General features: G+C 43.4%; 1 protein-coding gene across 3 annotated transcripts in view; it reads right to left on the bottom strand.

The window, feature by feature from the left end:
* Positions 1-2,426: 2,426 nt before the first annotated feature.
* Positions 2,427-25,446, bottom strand: part of LOC121543666 (receptor-type tyrosine-protein phosphatase zeta) — a 56,120-nt gene continuing 33,100 nt past the window's right edge. The window contains exons 3-29 of one of the 3 annotated variants that reach the window (XM_041853711.2): positions 24,299-24,478; positions 22,901-23,052; positions 22,597-22,692; positions 22,418-22,484; positions 22,103-22,260; positions 21,084-21,234; positions 19,677-19,861; positions 19,026-19,152; positions 17,780-18,706; positions 15,706-15,853; positions 13,387-13,478; positions 13,118-13,203; positions 12,311-12,331; positions 11,564-11,660; positions 11,420-11,490; positions 11,179-11,313; positions 10,836-10,967; positions 10,576-10,739; positions 10,245-10,380; positions 9,551-9,697; positions 9,200-9,293; positions 8,865-8,941; positions 8,053-8,184; positions 7,783-7,935; positions 6,058-6,200; positions 5,680-5,815; positions 2,427-3,430 (exon numbers count right to left, since the gene is read on the bottom strand). In XM_041853711.2, the coding sequence (XP_041709645.2) occupies positions 3,287-3,430; positions 5,680-5,815; positions 6,058-6,200; positions 7,783-7,935; positions 8,053-8,184; positions 8,865-8,941; positions 9,200-9,293; positions 9,551-9,697; positions 10,245-10,380; positions 10,576-10,739; positions 10,836-10,967; positions 11,179-11,313; positions 11,420-11,490; positions 11,564-11,660; positions 12,311-12,331; positions 13,118-13,203; positions 13,387-13,478; positions 15,706-15,853; positions 17,780-18,706; positions 19,026-19,152; positions 19,677-19,861; positions 21,084-21,234; positions 22,103-22,260; positions 22,418-22,484; positions 22,597-22,692; positions 22,901-23,052; positions 24,299-24,478 (4,151 nt within the window). In that variant the 3' untranslated portion in view covers positions 2,427-3,286. Of the gene's footprint in view, positions 3,431-5,679; positions 5,816-6,057; positions 6,201-7,782; positions 7,936-8,048; positions 8,185-8,864; positions 8,942-9,199; positions 9,294-9,550; positions 9,698-10,244; positions 10,381-10,575; positions 10,740-10,835; positions 10,968-11,178; positions 11,314-11,419; positions 11,491-11,563; positions 11,661-12,310; positions 12,332-13,117; positions 13,204-13,386; positions 13,479-15,705; positions 15,854-17,779; positions 18,707-19,025; positions 19,153-19,676; positions 19,862-21,083; positions 21,235-22,102; positions 22,261-22,417; positions 22,485-22,596; positions 22,693-22,900; positions 23,053-24,298; positions 24,479-25,446 lie in introns of those variants that run through there. The other 2 variants (XM_041853712.2, XM_041853713.1) reach the window with 2 other exon arrangements.

A 25,446-nucleotide genomic window follows, 5' to 3' on the forward strand; every position in this document is an offset into this window, starting at 1 on the left:
ACAGTCTTGAAGGAGTTCCCACATATGCTGAGCACTTGTTGGCTTATTTTCCTTCACTCTGCGGTTCAACTCATCCCAAACCATCTCAATTGGGTTGAGGTCGGGTGATTGTGGAGGCCAGGTCATCTGATGCAGCACTCCATCATCCTTCTTGGTCAAATAGCCCTTACACAGCCTGGAGGTGTGTTTTGGGTCATTGTCCTGTTGAAAAACAAATGATAGTCCCACTAAGCGCAAACCAGATGGGATGGCGTATCGCTGCAGAATGCTGTGGTAGCCATGTTGGTTAAGTGTGCCTTGTGTGCAGTGTCACCAGCAAAGCACCCCCACACCATCACACCTCCTCCTCCATGCTTCATGGTGGGCACCACACATGCGGAAAACAACTGTTCACCTACTCTGCATCTCACAAAGACACGGCGGTTGGAACCAAAAATCTCAAATGTGGACTCATCAGACCAAAGGACACATTTCCACCGGTCTAATGTCCATTGCTCGTGTTTCTTGGCCCAATGAAGTCTCTTCTTCTTATTGGTGTCCTTTAGTAGTGGTTTCTTTGCAGCAATTCGACCATGAAGGCCTGATTCACGCAGTCTCCTCTGAACAGTTGATGTTGAGATGTGTCTGTTACTTGAACACTGTAAAGCATTTATTTGGGCTGCAATTTCTGAGGCTGGTAACTCTAATGAACTTATCCTCTGCAGCAGAGGTAACTCTGGGTCTTCCTTTCCTGTGGCGGTCCTCATGAGAGCCAGTTTCATCATAGCGCTTTATGGTTTTTGCGACTGCACTTGAAAAAACGTTCAAAGTTCTTGAAATGTTGAGTTGTTCTTGCTATAATATGGACTTGGTCTTTTACCAAATAGGGCTATATTCTGTACACCACCCCTACCTTGTAACAACACAACTGATTGGCTCAAACGCATTAAGTCGGAAAGAAATTCCACAAATTAACTTTTAAGAAGGCACACCTGTTAATTGAAATGCATTCCAGGTGACTACCTCATGAAGCTGGTTGAGAGAATGCCAAGAGTGTGCAAAGCTGTCATCATGGAAAATTGTGTCTACTTTGAAGAATCTCAAATATAAAATATATTTTGATTTGTTTAATACTTGTTTTGGTTACTACATGATTCCAGATGTGTTATTTTATAGTTTTGATGTCTTCACTATTATTAAAACCCTGGAATGAGTAGGTGTGTCCAAACTTTTGACTGGTACTGTATATATACAGTATATATACAGTATATATATATATATATATATATATATATATATATAAAATATACTAACTGTGCTTGAATATAATATATATATTTTTAATGTCCGACTTGCCTTAATCTTCCAAAGCAAGAATGTATTATTTTTTAATAATTTTGATTCATTTCAGGTCATTTCATACCTTATAGCTTGAAAAACATGAACCCCTGTGGTGCTGTAGAGTAGGAAAAGGGGTGTTAAAAACTAAATGTCTATTTTACAACCAGAGATCAGTCTACGGAATTTAAATATGCTTCCGATTATTCTTATGCCTATATTTGTATAACTCTGTATATTATTCCACAAAAAAAACTATTTTAACTTTGTACATGCAGAGGGGAACGGAGGGAGGGGTGGGTGGGATATGTGCTTAACCATGACTCTTGCCGTATTTCAAATGGACACCTACCCCTTAGGCACTTAAAAGGAAAACTCCACTCAAAAACTATATTTTTCTATTTGTAACATTAGTCCATTGTTGATACCAAAATGTTTGCATGTCAGCAGTCAAGTTGTCAAGATATTGGACTTTCAAGAAGCAAAGTTTCACTTGCCACATCATAGTTTCCTTTAAAGTAGATCTTATCTAGTCCCCTCATATCTACACTAGCGTCTAAGGGGTAGGGTTATTATTATTATTATTATTATTATTATTATTATTATAGGGGTTGGTTTGGAACTGGGCATATCTTACCCAGGTCAAGTGCACTGGGTGTGTGACAAACGAATAGGCCATATAATAATGATGTGTTATATTATAATGATGTTAACATACCTATAGGACGGACATGCATACTCTCACTGCACTTTGGGGATATGTGTTATGCACTATATACACTTTATTTTCTGTATGACGGATCTGTGTTGTGTACATCAATATTTAACGTATAATTCAAGTATAGCTATACTTTCTAATGCAAGTATAATTTCTGACTCAATCTCAGTTTAACTATCAAGATTGTGAAATTGATTTGATTAGTTTATTTATTTATCTTTATCAATTATGTACAGGTATTCCTGAAACTTGCACACACAATGCTCTTGTATTTTAGTTTAAATAAAAGCATGGATCTAAACTGTTTTTTGAAAGAGTTTCATTGGGGTAAAGGAAAGATTACTGAGACAATGACAAGAGTTTGTTGTGATAGTAAATGACGAGTTTAAGGTGTAGATAACATCTTTACTCATCCTGTTCAAACCCAAATATACAGTGCTGTTTATAGTAATCTTATGACTACTGAAACTCCATGCCTCATTATAATGTTAAAAAAGACCAAAACATTTCAGAAATATTAAAAGCATTATCGACATTTGAACTAAAAAAACGGACAAAAAAAACATAGTAATAACGTTTGTAAATGGATAGAAAGCCAACTCCATAGTAAAATATCAAATCTAGAGGTATAAATACATTTGGCCTTTTGATAGTGGTCAATTATTATTATTTACATAATATGAGATAATATTATATAATTCCACCTTTCAAACTGATCATCTCTTATTCTACATGTTTAACACCAGTATTTACACAAGTCATCCACAAGAGCAAGAAGAAACATATAGTAGATATAATGACATGGGAAGGATATTTATCCCTTTTAAGTAATTACATACAATTAAGACATTTCAAAGGGATAGATAGTTAAATCAAATAACTCCAAAACTTTAAACTTTAAGCAAGACAGTGGTCACCTTTAAAAAAAGAGTAAAGAACATTTGGCATTAGTCACAAAGACATAGTATCAAAAGAGTTTTAAAGTACAACATGAATTACAAAAGGCACATTACACCAGAACCCTAGCAGCCAGATGCAATGTGTGTCATACATGACAAACAGTATGTTTTATTCTGATAATTGGATGCATAATGTCATGTATTTTATAGTGAGCTACGCCTATTAATCACAATTCGCTAGTGGCTAGCTCATGCTGCAAACGACTGGTATAAAAAAAAGGCAATCTCTCTCACAGTGTATCTCCCAGAGTATGTGGTGCTCCTTGTAGTCTGTGTGTGTGTGTGAGAGAGGTTACATTAGGGACTCTAGGCTCTCTGCTGCAGTGGTGGCCCCCAGGGGGATAGAACCGTTGGTCTCAGGGGACTGTAGGGCCCTCTGGTCTTCCTGGCTGTCCACCAGACTCAACACGGCCCTGTACATGAACTGGTACTGCTCCTAGGAGTGGAGCAGTGAAAGACAAGAGTCAGTACAGGATGGGCCAGGTGCAGGGTGCGAATTACGGGAGAGCCGGGGGGGGGGCTCAGCTCCCCTGAATGAGACGTTAGCTCCCCTAAATGCAGCAAAAGTCTCTAAATAATGCACATTTATCCATTCTTCTATTTGTTTAAAATTCAGTGGTAAATATTAAAATAAAAGTTTCCAAATGAAACTAACACCCCCACCGCTCTGTCATGGTTTAAACCATTTCTTTCTATGTGGCTGAGCTATCCACTTAGTAGTGCTGAATTTCGGCCTGAGCTGAGCTCTTTTACGCATCAATTTTCCTTTGTACTAAGTATTTTTGCCATTTATTTGCCATGTGTCCTTGATCAAAAATAGCCTTTATTCCAATGCATTAGATTTATCCATTGGTTTATCATTGTTTGCTTTTGTCAGTCAGCTGTTTAGAGCGCTCATTGCTTTGTTTTTCAGGTGCGTGTTACGTAGGCATAGTTACACATTTTTTCAGAGATCTCCAAGATCCATGATTTGTACAGGGTTTAAGTTCGATGTTCTAATTCAATTGTTAAATGCTTAATAATGACAAATAACACAGCCATAAATGTTATTAATGTAAGGATAGAAAGGTAGTGTTTGTTTTATTTCACACGATCTGTGAAGACTCCAAGCATTCTCTCATGAGTTATGGACAATTGTGAACTAGGGGGTAAAACATGTTTTCACTCAACTATTATATTGAATGTAAGCTACCTGTTCTGCGTATGTTCATGTGTGTAAAACTGCCTTGGCTGAGAGGGTAGGCTACAGCAGTTGTGTAGGCCTAGTGGAGCGTAAACACAAGTTTACCCACCTTTTTCAGAAAAATGCATTGAAAGTATAGGAAGCTGACTTTTTAGGCTACAAAAAAGGTCAATTTGTCAGCAAGACGCATCAATTAATGTAGACCTAATCAATGGCAATCGCTGAATATCAAACGACGAGAGTATACATGCAGTTTGGATGCAGGAATAATTTTTGAGTGGACAAACATGCACAGGTAACCTACTTTTGAAGTGATTTGTTTGACAATCATATGAAAATATCATGACTGGTTGTGTTCATGCCACATTAAAAGGTAAGTCATTTTTACCATTTAAATGACGTCTTTATTATTAGGCCCACACAAGCTCGTGCACTCAATAGAGACCCCACGAATGTCATGGTATAATTCGCACTCTGGCCAGGTGTGTGTGAGAGCGATTTGTGAGCAGTGTGCGAGTGAGCAAACTGTGTATGGTGTGCAGGTGTGTGTGAGAGCTAACATAGTGAGCTATGTGAGCTGTTTTTGTAAGGTGTGCTTGTTTGTGTGTGTGTGTGTGTGCAACCTGGACTCAGGGGTAGGCGTAACATAGTAAATGTAAATCCGTGATGCTCAAATTAATATGATAAGTTCCGTTTGGTATGGTATGTATTCATTTGTGGATGTCCATAAACCATTTCTTATGATATGTTGCAAATTACAATTCGTGTGATATGTTACGAATTATAATTTGGACAATATGTTATGAATTTGCAATACATATGATATGTTACAATTTGTTGTGGCTAATATTAGCATTAGCGAATTACAATTCGTATGATATGTTATGAATTGCAATTCGTACAATATGTTACGAATTTGCAATGTGCATGATATGTTACGAATTACAATTAGTTGTGGCTAACGTTAGCTAGGTGGCTAATGCTTAACGTTAGCTAGGTGGCTAATGTTAGCTAGGCTAGGGGTTAAGGTTAAGGTTAAGGTTAGGGTTAAGATTAGGGTTAGGAGTTAGGTTAAAGGGTTAAGGTTAGTGTTTGGGGAAGGGTTAACTAACATGCTAAGTAGTTGCAAAGTAGCTAAAAAGTAGAAAGTAGTTGCAAAGTTGCTAAAGTTGTCCGTGATGAGATTTGAAAACGCAACCTGGGTTGCTAGACGTTCGCATTATACAACCACCCATCCACCCTGACCAACTCCTGTCCTTTCGTTTTTGCCTTAAGTAATCTTCTGTCTTATGTAACCATACCAAACGTAACATATCATACTCATTTGAATGTCCCGGATTTACGTTTACTATGTTAGGTCTAGTCTATGAGTACAGCCTGGTGTGAGTATGTGTGTGTCTATGTATGAGCTGTGCTATGTTCCCCGAGTTGCTGTGTTGTGTGTGTAACTGTTGTGTGTGTTGTGTGTACGATGTGTGTGTGTGTGCTGTTCCAGGACATACCATGTCGTTGAAGACACCAGGCCTCATGAGGTTGGTCATGCGTGCCACCTGGTACACGTCCACAGAGCCCTGCTGCTCCAGCTGCTGTGCCAGGGTGGTGAGGGCACAGAACAGCCCCGCCATCGAGCCACCCAGGCTAGCACAGACACAGACAGGGGAAAACAACCAAGTCTTTCTCACAAACACAGATTAAGCCAACTACTTCTGGACCAAAAAGCACTTTATGTGGTGAATCAGTGAAACCAGCTCCCTAAGTGAGTTAACACAGTCTTCAATTAAGATTCCTCGCACCCTGACAGCCCTCAGGTGCCCTCCCAGCCACAGAGAACACAGAGGGAACAGAGAAGACCCAATTAACAGAGGGGAAGAGTAACTCACCGGTCATGTACGACTATGGTTCCTTCTCTTCGTCTGCTGTCCTCTGTGATAATGTTGAGCAACTGGAAGGTGCTGCTGACGGGGTTGTCTGGGTTGGGCCAGCTGGGGGACATGTACTGACGCACCTCCAGGACATAGTTATCCTGGGGGAAGAGGGAGAGAGGAGTGTGGGTGTATGTAGGTGTAGTTCTCATTTGTGTGTGGTCCTCATTTGTGTGTGGTCCTCATTTGTGTGTGTGTGTGTGTCTGGTTTGATCTGTGTGTGGTTTGATCTCTCCCAGCTAGCACATTTGGTTCCTTGGAAGTTGTGGGAACGTATGTTTTTGGTTTCACATTGGTTGTGGGAATGAAGCCATACGCTTCCTGACCGGTAAAATTGAACGTTTTTTAAACATTCTGAGAACAGAAGTGAAAATGTAGCCTGTTATGGGAACGTTTATTTTTAGTTCGCAACCAGGGAGGTTCTGAGAACATTTTACTCTGGTTCCTTGAACATTTCACTGGGAGGTTTTATTAACGCTCTGAGAACAGAAAATATAGGTTATTTTGAGGTTTTTTAATAACTACCTTAACAATGTTAACTGAATGTTTCAATAAGACTTAATAACACTGCTAGTTTATTTTGGGTTAAAAAAAAATGTTAAACTCCAAGCACAGATGGAACACATGGAAATTAATTTCCTTAGGCAGTAGCCCTTACCTGCAGTCAAATGACCAAATTGCCCTCTAGTGGGCTCATGGGTGGAATGTTCTTAAAATTTTTCATGATTTCATAATTAATAAATATTATTATTTTTTAAATGCTGAAAATCCGGTGTTTCTATGTCAAACTGTTTTGTTATATTTCAGTCTTCTGTGATGTATATAAAGTGGAATATTGGGATGCAAACTCAAAATGTGACTGACATTCTACAGGTGTCTTCTTTTTTTAAGCCCATAACCACATGTGTGAGGTGTATACTTTTGTTTCAAAGTAGATTTGTTTAAGACTACCAAGAAACACTCTGTATAAACCTGATTTAGTTCACTGCAGTAAAAGGTTTTAATCACACAAACACATTTATGTTTTATTGTGACACAGCATCAGTGAGATTTAAACCTGTAATCTTCTGTTCTCAATCCATGGAATTAGTCCACTGTGCCACCAGGATGAAGCTAGCATTCCATATTGTTCATTTTAGTCTATTAAAGCAGACACCATTTCAAAGGAAACAAGCACTCATTAAGATCAGGTGTGGCCAATTAGTGGGCGTGGCCAACACACCTCAACACACTTAACAAGATAAAGGATAGAGAGAGTTTTGTAGATGCTGAGAATGGAATGTTTAAGTTCTCATTCCCAATGTCAATCTAGTTGGAGAACGTTAATAGAGCATTACCAAAATTGAAATGAAATGTAACCATGTTTGAACTTTTAGGAAATGTTCTGTTAAAGTAATGAAATACCAAGAAAATAACGTTTTTTTTTTTGAAGTTCCTTAAATGTGCCGAGAATGTTCCAAAGGCAAGCAACTATCCTGCACCATTCCCAGAAAGTTGTGGGAAGGTTGTATGCAAAATAACCATAGGACAACCATGCTCTCACCAAGATCTAAGAAACATATGGTTTTCAGAATGTTATGTGCTAGCTGGGCTGTGTGTGTGTGTGGTTGGATCTGTGTGTATGAGTGTGCGAGCGTGCACGTGTGTGTGGTTGGATCTCTGTGTGTTTGTGTGTGTCCTCACCTGTGTGGCCTCCAGTAAGAAGTCGTGGACCACCAGTTTCTCCTCGTTGGCCAGACAGATGTGGTCCTCTCCAGAGAACGACACTATGAAACCCTCACAGCTGATTGGCTGATCCTTACTGGGCCAGTATACACAAGACTCCTCCCCCTCGCACTGATAGGACACAATGGAAACAGCGTTATAGGTGTGATACTGTTGACCAGTGTGTGTGTGTGTGTGTGTGTGTGTGTGTGTGTGTTTGTGTGTGTGTGTGTAGTGCTACCTACCTACCTGTGCTGTGTGTGTGTCAGGCAGGGAGATGATGAGCTGTGAGTTGTGGTCCCAGACCATTCTCCAGAAATCAGAGACAGTGGAGGGGAGAGGAGACTGGGTCAGGATAAACTCCCTGCTCTTGTGGTAACCCTGGAACACAGCACAGACACAGTCAAAATAAACAACATGAATCTGGAACACACATATGACTTCGCTTCTACATGGTTTGTGAAGCATCTACATTGAATGTACAAAACATTAGGAACACCTTCCTACTATTGAGTTGCATCCCCTCAGAACAGCCTCAATTCAACGGGGCATGGACTTTACAAGGTGTCAAAGCGTTCTAAAGGGACAGTTGTGTCAAGTTGGCTGAATGTACAGTACCTTGGTTGGTGGACCATTCTTGATACACACAGGAAACTGTTGAGCGTGAAAAACCCAGCAGCGTTGCAGTTCTTGACACACTCAAACCGTTGCGCCTGGAACCTACTACCATACCTCATTCAAAGGCACATAAATATTCTGTCTTGCCCATTCACACTCTGAATGGCATACATACACAATCCATGTCTCAATTGTCTCAAGGCTTAAAATTCCTTCATTAACCTGATTCCTCCCCTTCATCTACACTGATTGAAGTGGTTTTAACAAGTGACATCAGTAAGGGATCATAGCTTTCACCTGGATTCACCTGGTCAGTCTATGTCATGGAAAGAGAAGTTCCTAATGTTTTGTACACTCAGTGTATGTAGTGTTTATGAAGACCCTGTGAATGCTCTATAAAGCGTTTATAAGGGGCCTTATCAAATGGTCAACCTTACTCTTACCATGATATAGGAAGCGTTGATGTAGTCTGAAGAGTCTCCTTCCACTGGACAGGACAGACACACTCTGGATCTCTCCACTGTAACACACACAGAAACACACAATCTATTATTTTCAAGTGGTCCTAAAGTATTTTATTTATTTATTGAAAGATTTCTGGTTTGCTCAGATAAACTATTCAATTTTTGTATTGCTCTGAATCAAAATGTTATTTTGCCCATTTCTCTTCTCTGCTGGGATAAGACATAGATGGAGGAGAACCTATTCCTAGTATTGACTGAATATCTGTCTCTTACCAACTATATCCTGTTGTGTGTGTTTGGCTACTTCAACTCACCAGGCATGAGAGAGGAGGTCCTGTTTTTGTCAGCGTTTCCTTCTCTCAGGGCAGCGGCGTAGTCAGCCTGTCTGGCTCTACGCTGACTCATCAGCTATAACACCACAGTAGTAAATGTTACCATAACGCTATCAGATTAACCACAATACCAACACATTACCATCATTCCCGCTCCATGGCTTTCACTAATCAAGTCATGCCAGATCAGTCATTACTTCAAAGAAAGGAGGAAGGTAGAGACAATGTATTCTCAAAGTGTTTGAGCAGGTCCCAAGTCAGGGCCCTGAAAGTAGCGCAGTAGGGTATACGGTTCCACTTGGGACAAACCCCCATCTCTGTGTGTGTTCTGACCTTGAACTGTCTCTCCATGCGTGTCCTGCCGGAGGGCCCAGTGGTCAGCAGGTCAGAGACGTAGGAGTGGACCAGGTCAGAGGTCACCAAAGTGTCCCTGCTGACGATGGCCTCCACCAGGGCATCATGGATAAACACATACTGCTCCTGAGGACCAGAGCGACATAACACAGAGAGAGACTTCTCACTCACATCACATACAGCAGGGCTGGGGCCGGTTGCATTTCAATCTCTAGCCCCTTCCCCCTAGCTCCTATATTTTCAAAGTTTGCCTATTGGACAGAGCCTTGTTGCTTTCACCTTTCCAATATTTTCAGATCTGTATATATCAAAGCAGGGCATAAAGGCGTCAGGTAGCCTAGCGGTTAAGAGCGTTGGGCCAGTAACCGAAAGGTTGCTGGTTCGAATCCCCAAGCTAACTAGGTGAAAAATCTGCCGGTGTGCCCTTGAGCAAGGTACTTAACCCTAATTCAGCATTTCCCAAACTTGGTCCTGGGTACCCCAACGGGTACACATTTTGGTTTCTGCCCTAGCACTACACAGCTGATTCAAATAATAAAAGCTTGATGATGAGTTGGTTATTTGAATCAACTGTGCAGTGCTAGGGGAAAAACCAAAATGTGCACCCCTTGGGTACCCCAGGACCGAGTTTGGGAAACGCTGCCCTAATTGCTCCTGCAAGTGTGTGTATTACCTCCGTCTGTACCAGGTAGTTCCTCTGTGTTCTAACGTGTTTGAGGAAGCCCAGTATGTTGACTGTTCCCTGCTCCTGGATCTGTTGCAGCATACTGTCCAGCACGATGTAGGTCCCTGTCCTCCCCACACCAGCACTACACACACAGAACATACTTGTGAGAGAGTCCCACACAACACAATGCTTCCCTTTTCAGAAATGAATACTTGGATATTCACCACCTGCACAAAGCCATTGGATGTGCATACTGTTAATCAAACCTTTCTTACGCAATATTTTCGCCTTTCCCCCTGGTTGTTAACCCCCCCCTTCCCACACACACCCAGCCCACCTGCAGTGTACGAGGACAGGGCCCATGTCCTGAGTCCTGGCCTGGGACGAGGCGCGTACGAAGGAGAGGACAGGCAGGGTGTATTCAGGCACGCCCATGTCAGGCCACTGGGTGTAGTGGTACTGGACCACCGTCCTCTCAGCACAGCACCCCCTCTTGGAAGCCTGCAGGTACAACACACAGTAGGCAGGGTCAAAAAGACTAGATGCTCTGTGCACTGCAGTGCATCTTCTTCAAGGTGTGTGTGTGTGTGTCCAGACCTTTTGTGAGGTGTCTCTGAGGGTAAAGGTCCTCAGGGTATAGTAGGCCAGGGTCTTGGTGTCCTTTAGGGTCACCAGGAAATAACCATACTCCTCCTGGTTCTCCATTGGCCAGTACTGGTCACACTTCCTCTGACATCACAGAGGGAGAGAGCCTCAGTCACACAATGGTAAAAACAGCATATATAAAAGTCATATAAAAACCTTTCCCAGGTTACCTCACAAACATAGTTATGTTCCATTTTTCTTTCCTCTTGAACCAATGTTTTATGTTTAAACTGTGTAACAATACACACATTAACACAGTGCCCCAGCCTGCAGTCTATCTGAGTGACTAACTGACCCGTCCCTTCTCCAACAGGTTGGTGATCATGACGATGACTCCAACATTCTCCTGCCACACCATCCTCCAGAAGTCCTCTGTCCCAGACTTCAGGGGCCCCTGGGCCGCAATGTAGGCTCTCGTACGCTCAAAACCCTGACAGGAACACAAACAGACCAATCAGTCTGTATTTCTATACTAATCCCCTTTACATGTTCAGTATCTGATATGGATATTAATGATTAGGAGAGGAGCTACTTACATCAACAAAGTTAGCATTGATGTAGTCTCCACCTTTTGCCTCTTCCAGCAGTTTGACTCTGCTGTGGTCATCTAGAACAACAAAGAGGGTTAATGCATAGTGTGTATGTGTGTGTGTCTGTGTGTGTGTGAGTGAGTGACGTACAGGCCATGATGTTGATATATCGGTTCTTGTTCTTGTTGTCTGGGTGGTTGGAGCTGTCAGTGGTGATGCCCATCTCCACCGTGCACGCCTGCACCTCCTGAAAGAGAAACACACACTGGTACTCAGTCACACAAATTGAACAATTACCTATTTTTATTTTTTTATTTTACCTTTATTTAACTAGGCAAGTCAGTTAAGAACAAATTCTTATTTACAATGACGGCCTACACCGGCCAAACCCGGACGACGCTGTGCCAATTGTGCGCCGCCCTATGGGACTCCCAATCACTGCCGGTTGTGATACAGCCTGGAATCAAACCAGGGGGTCTGTAGTGACGCCTCAAGCACTGAGATGCAGTGCCTTAGACCGCTGCACCACTCGGGAGCCCGAGTACACACATCTGCACGCACACACACACACTCTGAGCCATTACGAACCAACACACACAACCCGGCCGGAGCCCAACACGCAAGTCCAATTATCAAATAGAAGGTAGCATGCAAGAAGAACACAACAAACAAGAAAACACTAAAATACATGAAAGCAGACAGTACAGCTACTCAGAGATGTGATCCATGCAACAAAGAAAACACTATCAGTCAATTCCAATGATAGGATAAAGAGAAAAGGTCTTCCTGATTCTGAGGTCAAAGGTCAAAGAATCAGGAAGTCCTGATGAATCAGGATAAGATGAGATCACATCTTTGACACTGTGAATATCTAATCTAACACAAAGGGAGTCTTACCTCATAACACTCTGTCACAATCTAATGGGAGGGGGAGGAAGGAGGGGTGAGAATGGGTGGTGGGAGGGTGGAGGGGAGGAGGGGAGGAGTGGGTGAGAATGCAGAAAGCACAGCGATGAGGGGTTGGGAGACACACAGTGACCAGTCAGTGCAGATACACAAACATGAGGAACAGCTCTCTGTGTGTGTATGTGTCTGGAGGTAGTGGGGTCACCTACTGATACACACAGTGTTGCAAACTGTACGCCATGTTGACACCAAACATTCTATTGGAGCGTTGTCTTGGAATGGGTGGTGTGAACATGGCACCCATTAAAATGTCTAAAAGGTTTGCCAAACTCTGTGTGTCTATAGCTATGTTCAGGCTTTACCAGAGTAAGGTTACCTACAGAGACAGTGTAATGTAGTCCCTCACCCTAACATACAGTACACCCTCAACATGCTATCCCACAACCACAACAGTTACACTGAGATAGGGACATCTAAACACATATTAACATCTACAGACAACAACTAAAATGTTTCTCTAACTATTCTCATTGGCCATTAAACAAACGTTTCTGTTTCAGACAGTGCCACCTTTCAGACAGGATGCCTCACTTACCAGTAGTGTTGAGTTCAGTTATACTCTGAACTAACATACACTTTTATTGATTAGAAAGGAATAATGGCAGCTTTAGTAAGCAGTGAGGGTCACATCCCAACCATGACTACAACACTGTGTCTAAGTGATGTTAATACTGCTGGGGAGCATTAAGAGCAGCACGTATAATACATACAGTAGTATCAGGTTGATGTCTCTCTCACCTCAAACTCCTTGGAGAAGGTGTTGTTCTGGTGGAGTTCTGCCACGTGCTTCACAAACTGCTTCACTGACAGTGCCTCGTGCTCTTCTGGAAACACAGACAGGAATGAATGGACAAAGGTGTGTGTGTGTGTGTGTGTGTGTGTGTGTATGTGTGTGTGTGTGTGTGTGTGTGTGTGTGTGTGTGTGTGTGTGTGTGTGTGTGTGTGTGTGTGTGTGTGTGTGTGTGTGTGTGTGTATGTGTGTGAGTGAGTGCGAGTGCGTGTGTTACCTGTGGCGAGCAGCAGAGGTGAAGACAGAGCAGAGATGACTTTGGGTGAGGCGGTGTCTTCAGTGTAGAGTTCAACCGTCTGGAAGCAGTTTCTGTTAAACAAACATTGCAAATTGAAATATAATGAATAGAGCTGACACGACTCCCAATTCTACAGGGCAGACAATCATACCTGCTCTTTACAATACATTTCTGAACACACACTGTAAAACATTTCCTGTAAAATGTACAGAAACTTACTGGCAGCAATTGGCCAGTAAGTTCCTGTAATTTATTTTACAGTACAGCTACTGTAATACATTTTACAGTAATCAATTGTACAGTACCAAAAATGTGACTGTAATCTAATTACAGTATATTATTGGAATTACCCATGCAGTGACATATTACCCAGTGTTCTTTGCAAGTTTTCATTTTCACATTTACATTTTGGTCATTTAGCGGGCGATCTTGTCCTTAGCAACTTACAGTCAGTGTATTCAACCAAGGTTGATAAAAAAAATCACAATCATAGCAAGTAAAAAGCTTCTCCATTACTTGTAATTACAACAAGCTACCTTATGATATATCTCTGGATAGTGCCAATACAATACTGAGATATTTACAGTAACTTGATGACAGAGCAATGAAACACAGTACAATACAGTAAAACTGACTATTAAACTATGTTTTTAAACTACAGTATTTTACTGTAATTACAAGGGATTAGAGCAAGCAGGTTGGCTGTAGGCATTTGCATATTAAGGAATTCTAGGTGTTTCATATCACTTGCACTTCTAGAGGCCTAATCAAAGGCTTCCAAACTGGCCGTGATTACATGGCAAAACAGATCAAATGGACATGGGTAAATATTCAGCCATTAAAAGGTTTAAGACCCGCTTCTACTCTGATTTATTCCCTATATATACTGAACAAAAATATAAAACGCAACATGTAAAGTGTTGGTCCCATGTTTCATGAGCTGAAATAAAAGATCCCAGACATTTTTCATATGCACCAAAAATGTATTTCTCTCCAGTTTTGTGCACAAATTTGTTTACATCCCTGTTAGTGAGCATTTCTCCTTTGCCAAGATAAACCATCCACCTGACATGTGTGGCATATCAAGAATGGTCATTACACAGGTGCATCTTGTGCTGGGGACAATAAAAGGCCACTCTAAAATGTGAAGTTTTGTCACACAACACAATGCCACAGATGGCTCAAGTTTTGAGGGCGCTGTAATTGCTATGCTGACTGCAGGAATGTCCACCAGAGCTGTTTTAGAGAATTTGGCAGTACTTCCAACCGGCCTCACAACCGCAGACCACGTGTATGGTAGGGGCAGGCATAAGCTATGGACAATGAACACAATTGCATTTCATCGATGGCAATTTCAATGCACAGAGAATGCTGTGACAAGATCCTGAGGCCCATTGTCGTGCCATTCATCCGCCGCCATCACCTCATGTTTCAGCATGATAATGCACGGCCCCATGTCGCAAGGATCTGTACACAATTCTTGGAAGCTGAAAATGTCCCAGTTCTTCCATGGCCTGCATACTCACCAGACATGTCACCCATTGAGCGTGTTTGGAATGCTCTGGATCGACATGTACGACAGCGTATTCCAGTTTCCGCCAATATCCAGTAACTTCGCACAGCCATTGAAGAGAAGTCGGACAACATTCCACATGCCACAATCAACAGCCTGATCAACTCTATGTGAAGGAGATGTGTCACGCTGCAGGGGGCAAATGGTGGTCACACCAGATATTGACTGGTTTTCTGATCCACGCCCCTACCTTTTTTAAAAGGTATCTGTGACCAACAGATGCATATCTGTATTCCCAGTCATGTGAAATCCATTAATTAGGGCCTAATTCATTTATTTCAATTGACTGATTTCCTTATATGAACTGTAACTCATCTTTGAAAATCTTTGAAATTGTTGCACGTTGCAGTTATATTTTTGTTCAGTATACATTTAATTGTTAGGGAACTACTACCACATATCACTTAAATTGGTACAGGACTCTCACTAACTGGTGAAACAAATATAGCCAATGCACGCCTTAAAATATGTTATTGAGACAGCGATTCTTTCTCCTCACACAATGTTTCACCACAATGCACCATAATTAATACTGTAAAACACATTTACAGTATTTTACTGTGCATTTGATAGGTTTTGAAATTATAGAAAGGTCTTACAGTGTGCTGTAAAACAAATGTACAGTATTTTACTGTGGATTGTACGGTAATTTACTGTATTCAGTTTATACAGTAAGTTACTGATAAAATTACAAAGCGGCTAACAGTGCGGTGTGCTAATCGTACCTCCAGTAGATGAGGATGCCCACCAGGACCAGTAGACAGATAATGGTGAGGGTGGATACCACAGCCAGAGGGACCACTGTCCTCCTCTCCCTCTCAGCAACACTTCCCACCATTTCTACCCTTGACTCATGGCTGCTGTTACTGATCTCTGGGGGGGAGAAAGAATGGGTTATTATTTACAGCCTTGTATGCACACGCACACACCCTGGATTTAAAAACACATAATTTATTAATTTCAATTAGTAGGAAATCTGTTACCACCTCATTGAGTATAAATGCCATAATCATATTTCCTCTCCTACACAAGGAAATCTCATATCACTCTCTGAATAACACCACCTAACCCGCCACCATGATTGGAGATTCCTAACCCGCCACCATGATGTTACCTTTCCTCAGCTCCTCCACAGCCCTGCTGTCAGGGATGACAGGGACACGTAGATCTATACCAGGGATATGCAGCTCTATACCAGAGTTACCAGCGCTGGGCAGCTCCACTAGGACCTCTCCATCTCCAGACCCACTAGCCTCACCCAGCACCACAGACCCCTGGGGATTGGCCCCTGCTCTGTCCACCTCGGACACACCACTACCAGTCTCACTCTCAAAGTGGAAGCTAGAGGAAAGACCCTCTAAGTCACCGCTGCTCTCTTCCTGTGTCTCTTCCTTTGTTGTGTCCAGGGCTGAGGCCAGTGTGAGTGAACGTAGGTCTGTCCCAAGGGAAAGTGTCGCCCCTCTCGGCCAGTCGTGACCTAGGGTGACCCCGTTCCCGTAGAGGCCAGAGCCTGACCCACTGATGTCCGTCTGTCCAACCTGAGAGGTCACAGTCTGTCTGTCCGACCTGGGGTCCTCTTCAGAGCGGCAGACAGAGGGGGAGAGGGTTGTGTATTTTTTGGAGGGGGTGATAGACGGGTAGAGGGTTGCTGTCTCTTCGGAATGGCTGAGAGAAGGGTGCAAGGTGGTGTAGCCCCCTTGGGAGGGTGTGAGAGTAGGGTGCAGGGTGCTAGAATCCTCTTCAGAGAGGGAGACAGAGGGGTATGGGGCTGGAAAGTTGAGAGGTTCTGTGGGCTGCTGAACCCAAGTCCCCCTCTGAAAGCTGGTACTGACTGGAACAGAGAGGCCTGTCTGGTCAGACTGAGTGTGAAAATAAGCACTAAACTGAATACTTAACAAAGAGACACTACATCAGACCCCCAGAGAACGAAGGATAGAAGAGCAGAGACCTGGAGAAGAGGAGCACAACAACCACAGTCTGAGTGCCTATACAGAGCAGCCACCAGAGGGCAGACTGGAGTCACGGAGGAGCAGCCAGCTCACCCACAGCAAGGCGGGAAAAGAGTCCCAGAAGAAGACATAAGATGTGAATCCTTATGATTCAAGGGAAGGAAGACAGACTGGCATAGGAATACCACCACCACTGGATATTGGTAGAAGACATGGATCTCTGAAGTACCAGTATGTCCCAGTATGAACCACTGGGCAGCCAGAGGATGAGAGAAAAGTTGAAAAAGGTAGATCACCATAGACAGACACCGAGAGCTGGACTGTTACAGCACATCACCACCATAATCACCACCAGCCAGTAGAGCGCCAGTCCCTTCTCCACTATCATTATTAACACCCACCATCACCATTGTAGGTCTAAGCGTCAATATCACCATTATCAACAGCACAGATGTAGAGAGAGGCAGATGAGCAAAGAAGAGAGGTACAGATCACACAATCATCAAACAACCATCACACAACCATCACACAACCATCATACAACCATCAAACAACCATCATAAAACCATCAAACAACCAGCATACAACCATCATACAACCATCATTCAACCATCAAACAACCACCATAAAACCATCAAACAACCAGCATACAACCATCATACAACCATAATTCAACCATCAAACAACCACCACACAACCAAACAATCTAAGAGTGCACTATACAGTAGCAAGCTTTGACAACAGGAGGAGAGGGAAAGGCATAAAGGTTATGTGTAATTTAGTTTATATGCACACACACAGACATTTACAGCATGCATGTAGGGTTGCAGGGTACATATGTGTTTCTTACCGGTAAATATGGGCTGGGTAGTGTTCTGTACGACCTTGACGAGGCCTGAGGTAGTGGAGGAGCCGTAGGCCGTGGAGAGGGAGTTGCTGGGACTTGAAGTCCTAGATCTGATCCAGGGCACAGAGGGGGTTGAGGTTACAGAAACCAGGGTCTGTTGAATAGGGGTGGCCCTTGTCACTGTGCTAACTCTGTTATCAGACAGCATGGTGGTCAAAACCAAGCCCCTGTCCTGTCCTTTCATTGTGACTTTAGGTCTGGCAGTAACAGGACTGAGTGTTTTTTTCAGCGTTGTTTTAGATGGCGTAGTTGCGAACTCTAAGGCAGTGGTGTTTACAACGTCCTCGTAGTAAACATCAGTGACCACCATGCCCCCCGCCGGAGGGGTGTACATATCGCCATCTGGTGGTAGCAGGCTGACACCGGAAACGTCAGGTTTCTGGGCAGCGGAACCACGGTTTTGGTTCTGGCTCTGCTGAGGCGACCACGACAACGAGGCCTCCTCTGTAATTCGCCGGCGGACAGGTGGCGGGCTGGTCGTACGGGAGACGGGAATCAGGAAGCCCGGCTGGTCGGTCACCATGGTGACCCAGATGGCGCTCTTGCCGTTGGAGGCGGCACTGGTGAAGGGGCGATGCGGAAGGATACGTTGCTTCTTCTTGTCCTTCCTGGTCTGGTCCTTCTTGGTCTTGTCCACTCTGGACTGGTTCACAGGGTTCTGGTCGATCCGGTTCTGGTCATCTCTGGTCCCTGGTGGTACTGGCACAGAGATCACCTGGGAGGCAGCAGTGGTGGAGGGCTGGTCAGGGAAAATCTGCTGGCGACCCTCTCTGGTTCTGCTCTCTTCTACTGGGTTCTGGTCTACTGGGATCTGGTCTACTTGTTCCAATATATCCACAGGTTCCCTATTGTCTGGATCAGATTCAATCTCTGGAGAAAAGAGAATGGGTGGTTATAGACAACTGTTATCATGATGAGCACAACTATTTTGATAATTTCATACTTACTTTCAACGTTCAAGTCCGTTAACTGTTATCATGATGAGCACAACTATTTTGATAACTTTTATACTTACTTCAACGTTCAAGTCCGTTAACCTAAGCACTTTACTCTCTCCTATGAATCTCAGTAGTATAGGCTCACGCTGGACACAGATTCCTGGATTAAAAATCCCTTTTAGAAGCTGGTCTAGTCTCTTGTGACAGGTTTAACGTTAAAATGTTTGGTTGTGGATTATAGCTGGTCTCACCCGGGTCCTCCTGGGGCATGTCCACTATAATCTGGTCACTCCAGCGTCCTGTCAGGCCATTGGTGCAGACAGCTACCACCTGGACCACATAGCTGCTGTTGGACAGGAGACTGGGGATGATGGCCCCCTGAGAGAGGGTGATTGATCAATAATACGTCAGCCAATCACACTCGTCAATAAGTCAGCCAATCACAGCAGTGACAGTTAGTTGCTTGTCTCAGCTTTATTCACCCTATTTAACAAATGAGATTGATTTCTGACTAAAATGCAATGCTATCGATTTGTGTAAGAAGGGACATAGGGTCAGATGAATACTAACCATCACACACACAACAAAAACAATCACAGCTGTATTGATATTGTATATTGTAAACCTTTGGCCAGATGGTTTACAGGTATATTTTGGTTATCACTACGACAACAGCCTCCAGGAACAGCACAATATTTACATTTTACAGTTATTCAGAAAATAATCATGAGAGAGAGAACACGAGGGAGAGAGAGAGAAAGCAAGAGAGTGAGAGAGAGCGAGAGAAAGAGAGCGAGGGAGAGATGGAGAGAGTGAGAGAGATGACCCACAGACAGACAAGTAGTCCCTTCCAGCACTGACTGGTATGCAACAGTAGATGGATAAGTAGACAGGTGTATTACCACGTCCTGGTCTCCGTCGGTGCGGTACTCGTGTTTGGGCTGGTTCTGGTCCTGCAGCCGCTGGTAGGTGACAGAGTACCAGTCGATGGTGGTGTCATACACCACACGGGGGCGCTCCCACATCACCATGATAGTAGTGTCATTCTGGGCATCCGCCTGCATGTTCTGAGGTTCGGAGCTGCACACTGGAGAACACAGAAAAATGAGGTTAGATTACGTTAGATTCCAATATAATCTCTGATGATAACATATGTTTGTGTCTGGTTATCAACATTGTCAGATTGGGAATATGTTAATTTTCAACACAGGGAAGACAATGGGAAATTGAGCTTTCCTAAGGAAACATGTAGGTAGACAACGTCTCTCTTAGAGCAACACTGGAAGAAGGTAAATTGTGACATTTTGGGTATAGATATGGAAAGGGGATTGATATCCATGCTTTTTGCATTTTGCATTTCTGAACAGACATATTTCAATAAAAAAAGAGAACATTTCAAATAAATTGCTACACTGAAAGAGGGGGAATTACAAAGTCAGGTTTCCTAGCAACCCAGAGAGCTTATTTGGGGTCTTTTTAAAAGGCAGAGTGAGAGAGAGCGAGAGAGAGAGAGGGCTTTTGATGAGCTGCACTCGTAAGACTTTGGGAGTGGGCTCTAAAACATCACTAAATACTGAGAATATGGGAGAATCTCAATTGCATACTCCTCATGTCCTCGCCTCCTTCTCAAAACCCATTGGAGGAGAAGGTCAGAGGGGTGGGACCTCTGGCTTTCTCATCCAATCGGTTTTGAGACGGAGACGAGCAGAGAGGAAAAAAGATGCGAGGAGTCTGCAATTGAGATCTTCCCTATGTGACTGGTTACAAGATCGGGGGCTTTTGACGCTATTTCCTACTTCACGGTATGGCCTGTTAGTGTTACAGTACAGCTCAGTGTGAGTGTGTCTGAATCATGCTAGGGTTTTACAGAGGTCTAGTATGGGAGAAGAGAGGAGCCAGGAGTAGGGTCAGCATCTGGTCGTTAGGGGGGGTGCTGAGGGTTAGGGGTCAGGTGTTGGGGTCAGCGGGTAGATAAGGGTCAGGGGTCAGGCATTAAAGTAAAACAGGTATATACTATAAATGAGAGCATCCTCGGTCCCTGTGTGAGAAAAAGGTGAAGGCCAGAGTTAGAGTTAGGGGTTAATAGTAAGGGTTTAGAGGTCAGGGGTTATAGGTTAGGGGTACGTACTAGGAGTAAGGTCCTCCTTATTTGCCAGTGTAAGGTGAGGGTAAGGATTAGGGGTCTAGGGTTAGAGGTTAGGGTTCAGGGTATAGCCTACAGGTATGAACTGGGGGTGAGGACCTCAACTGTGCCTGTGTAGAAGGAGTGTGAGGGTCAGGGTTCAGGGTTAAGAGTTATGGATACATACTGGGAGTGAGGACCTCCTCTGTTCCAGTATAGGAGGAGAAGACCTGGCCCAAGAACTGCTGCTGCTGCTCCCTGAAGTTGTTCTGCAAGTAGTCCATCAGCATCACATAGCCTGCTTGCTGCATGGTCATCACCTCACAGAACACCTCCAACTGAGAGGGAGGGAGCGAGGGAGAGAGAAAGAGAGAGAGAGAGAGAGAGAGAGAGAGAGAGAGAGAGAGAGAGAGAGAGAGAGAGAGAGAGAGAGAGAGAGAGAGAGAGAGAGAGAGAAAGAAGAAAGAAAGAAAGAAAGAAAGAAAGAAAGAAAGAAAGAAAGAAAGAAAGAAAGAAAGAAAGAAAGAAAGAAAGAAAGAAAGAAAGAAAGAAAGAAAGAAAGAAAGAAAGAAACAGAGAGACAGGGAGACAGAGAGATGTGAGAGTTGTGCATTCATTTATGTCTTGCGTGCTTCACCAAAGTAGCACAACAACCTTTAAATGTTTCTGCCACTACCTTACGTCTCCCTTCCTAAAACGTTGAAAAAACACTCTCTGTTCTAAAGTGGATGATGGAGAATAGATGAGGCAGGCAGAAACCCTGTGTGAGTTAACTACAGCAGTCCTGCTCCAGGTTGGTTTAAATTGAGATTTAAAGAGCAGGAAGTGGAGGGGAAATGGGAAGGTCCTCCCCTGTGGAGGGGGAGTTGTCTCTGCAGTGTCTGCCTGCTCCTGCTGCTACTGTAGTGAAATATTGATATTGTGTGTGTGTGTGTCATGGCAGAAAGCAGGGAGAGTGCTGCTCTATTTTCGTGGTGTCTTTGAGAGGCTGAGATCTGTGCCCACTGATTATTTATGCCCACGTCACATCGCGCCTTGCCGCCCACACACACTCCTGTTCTCCTGCTCTTCTCTGTTCCTCATACTTGGGAAGCTGTCTCACTGTATGACATCATCATGACACTGCCTCTCACTGTATAACATCATTAAGTGTGTGTGTGTATTTGTGTGCGTGCCCCCATGTTTATGTGTGTGTGTGACACTCACCTGTGTCTCAGAGATGGGCACGGTGTGTTTGAAGACGATCCACTCCACCGTCTCAGCGCAGGGCGGGGAGGTGAGGGAACCGTTGTATGTGTAGTATTTATCAGTAGAGTTAGGGAGCAGGGCCAGCAGAGAGAAGGGCTCAACATTTCCAGTCTTACCTGAATGATAGAGAGTGATAGAGTGATGTGAGTGATAGATACACCTGCTTTTCAGTAGGTCACTGGGTCTCCTGAATCCTCAGAATATAGAAATATAAATAATAGAATGTAAAAATAGAGTAAAATAAATAGAGTCTTATAATGAGCAGCTGCATACCAAATCTTCTGACGCTGTTGACGCCTTCTATGATGGTGTTGTAGTGGTCATTGTTGTCTAGGCTGGTCTGTGGAGCAGAAATCATATTGAGCTGACATACTAACATGCTAGCATACTATCTAGTATGCATAGATTCATGCTAAGTAGTATGCAGTGTGGATATTGGTTCAGAGCCCCACCTCAAACAGGACAGCCAGTGCTGCGATCCTCCCTCCATCCTTCACTGCATCGTCTATAGACTGGTACAGGTCTGACTCATAACAGAAGATCTGCATCTGGATCAGAGAAAGAGAGAGCGAGAGTGAGATAGAGAGTGAGAGAGAGAGAAAGAAAGACAGAGAGAGAGAGAGATTGTTATTCATTGTGGGTTTTGTAATGTCGGTGTAAAGTGATGTGTAGTCATACTGTGTACTGTAGGTGCGGTGTGGCATGATGTGGTGTGTTATTTGCTATGATTTATTCATTGATTGATTGATGTGCTACCTCCAGGGGGAACTTGAGTCCGTTGAGGCTGTGTTCTGATCCATCTGAGGAGGCGTTGCATCGGCCCCAGTGGAACGTCATCCTCCCCACCCTGAACCTGGTGCTCAGACCACCGCCACTCACATAGTACTCCCCATCCAGGCCTAGCACCACTGGAACCACACACACACACACACACACACACACACACACACACAAACACAAACACACACACACGCGCACACGCACACGCACACACACAACCATATTACCCACCCACTAGTCTTGCATGGGCAGCCTTCCAAAGCCTGTCTAGTTCATTCAACTACGTGAGAAGGCTGGGCTTCCGAGGCTTCCCTCCCACCCACCACTGATGTGCTTGGACATAATTTTAATTATGGGTCTATGGCAGAATACATAATGGTACTTACTGTTTCTACATACCACAGCCTAATTTCGAATTACAAATACAGAACATGTTCAGCACATCTACAGTATCAGTCAAAAGTTTGGACACACCTACTCATTCAAGGGTTTTTCTTTATTTACCTCATGAAGCTGGTTGAGAGAATGCCAAGAGTGTGAAAAGCTGTCATCAAAGCAAAGGGTGGCTATTTGAAGAATCTCAAATATAAAATATATTTTGATTTGTTTAACACTTTTTTTGGTTACTACATGATTCCATATGTGTTATTTAATAGTTTTGATGTCTTCACTATTATTCTACAATGTAGAAAATAGTAAAAATAAAGAAAAACCCTTGAATGAGTAGGTGTGTCCAAACTTTTCATTGGTACTGTAAATGTTACAATTACAATAAAAACCATAATGTCTTTGAAGCCATGATATCCTTTTTCCATATGAAACACATCTACATTCCCCCTGAGAAAAAAACATCCCTCCTCCCTCTCCCTGGCCTGATCCCTATCCTCACACAATATAATCATAATAGATGTTTCAAAGAGATTGTCTTATTGTTAAATTGCTTTTCTGTCAGCGTATTGGAACAGAAAGATTAATAATACCCAACAGGCAGCATTTTCATAACACAGCCACAGGGAGACATTTTGGAGAGATGATATCCAAGAGTCATTCAATTTCCTCTGGAAGACAGACCATTATTCTCACCTCTCTCTCTCTGTCTCTTGCTTTCTCCATCTATCTGTCTCTGTCTCTCTCTCAATAAACCCATCACTCATATTGAGTTATATTTCCATAACTATCTCTGTATATGAAGATTAATATGACACTGAAACAATCTGTTCTTACTAATTAATAACCATTTGAAGTTTTGTGCCTACTGAACACGACCCATGATATTACCCTTTTCCCACTATAATGCCGACCCGAACCATGGGTTGGATATTTCATGGCTCAGTAGTATGGAAAGGGTATAAGCAGCATCATGTTGTACAGTACCTGTGTTGCCGTCGTTGTTGATAGTGGTGGTCTCTGGGGTCTTCTTCTCCCAGCCCTCCAGCTGCAGGCCCTGGTACTCCACTCGGACCTGGGTGAACGTCTCATCGATGTCGATGGGTGACTGACGGGCATTGTTACATGCCGGGTATCTCTTACCCCAGATCTTCTGGTTCAACTGGCCTGAGGAGGACAACATAGAGAGGAAGAATCTTTACAATGGATCAGTAATACCAAAGATGGGAATGAGATGGCAAACTGTGATATGGAATTGACTTAACAGCGCAGGCAGCAGGTAGTGTAACTAAACAACTCCCACACAACCCTGCAGGGAGAATGGCTGTAAAGGAAACACTTTATAGAGGTCAGCTACTGCTGAGTATAAACAAGTTTAGCATTTGTTTTCTGCTGCAAAACATAAAAATGTGTCATTTAAATAATCCCTCAATATCCATTGCAATGGCCAATCCTCATAACCCTCAACTGAACTTTAACCCCAACTGCGTTTACAAACAGCACATACAGAATCAGCTCTACTGCATCCCCATCTAGTCCAGCAGATGAGGAGTTAACGGAGCAGATGGCCTGACAGTTGGTCACAAATGACTGGGCAGGTAGCATACAGATTTAGGATCTTAATTTGATCACCCTGTTGCAGGAGACATTTTAAACTTGTAGTGCATTTGATGTTTAAAGTTGCACTATGCAGAAATCGCTCTGCCATTTCCTGGTTGCTAAATCTCTAATAGTTTATGTGACAAAATAAGCTAGCATAGTATAGAGAATCATTGTACCGTCTAAACTAAACTCCCGAGTGGCGCAGTGGTCTAAGGCACTGCATTGCAGTGCTAACTGTGCCACTAGAGATCCTAGTTCGAATCCAGGCTCTGTTGTAGCCAGCCGCGACCGGGAGACCCATGGGGTGGCGCACAATTGGCCCAGCGTTGTCCAGGGTAGGGGAGGGAATGGCCGGCAGGGATGTAGCTCAGTTGGTAGAGCATGGTGTTTGCAATGCCAGGGTTGTGGGTTCGATTCCCATGGGGGGCCAGTATGAAAAAAAATTAATAATAATGTATGCACTCACTAACTGTAAGTCGCTCTGGATAAGAGTGTCTGCTAAATGACTAAAATGTAAACCGCTGTGAAATATA

Source organism: Coregonus clupeaformis, unplaced genomic scaffold, assembly GCF_020615455.1.
Source record: "Coregonus clupeaformis isolate EN_2021a unplaced genomic scaffold, ASM2061545v1 scaf0025, whole genome shotgun sequence".
NCBI classification, from domain to species: Eukaryota; Metazoa; Chordata; class Actinopteri; order Salmoniformes; family Salmonidae; genus Coregonus; species Coregonus clupeaformis.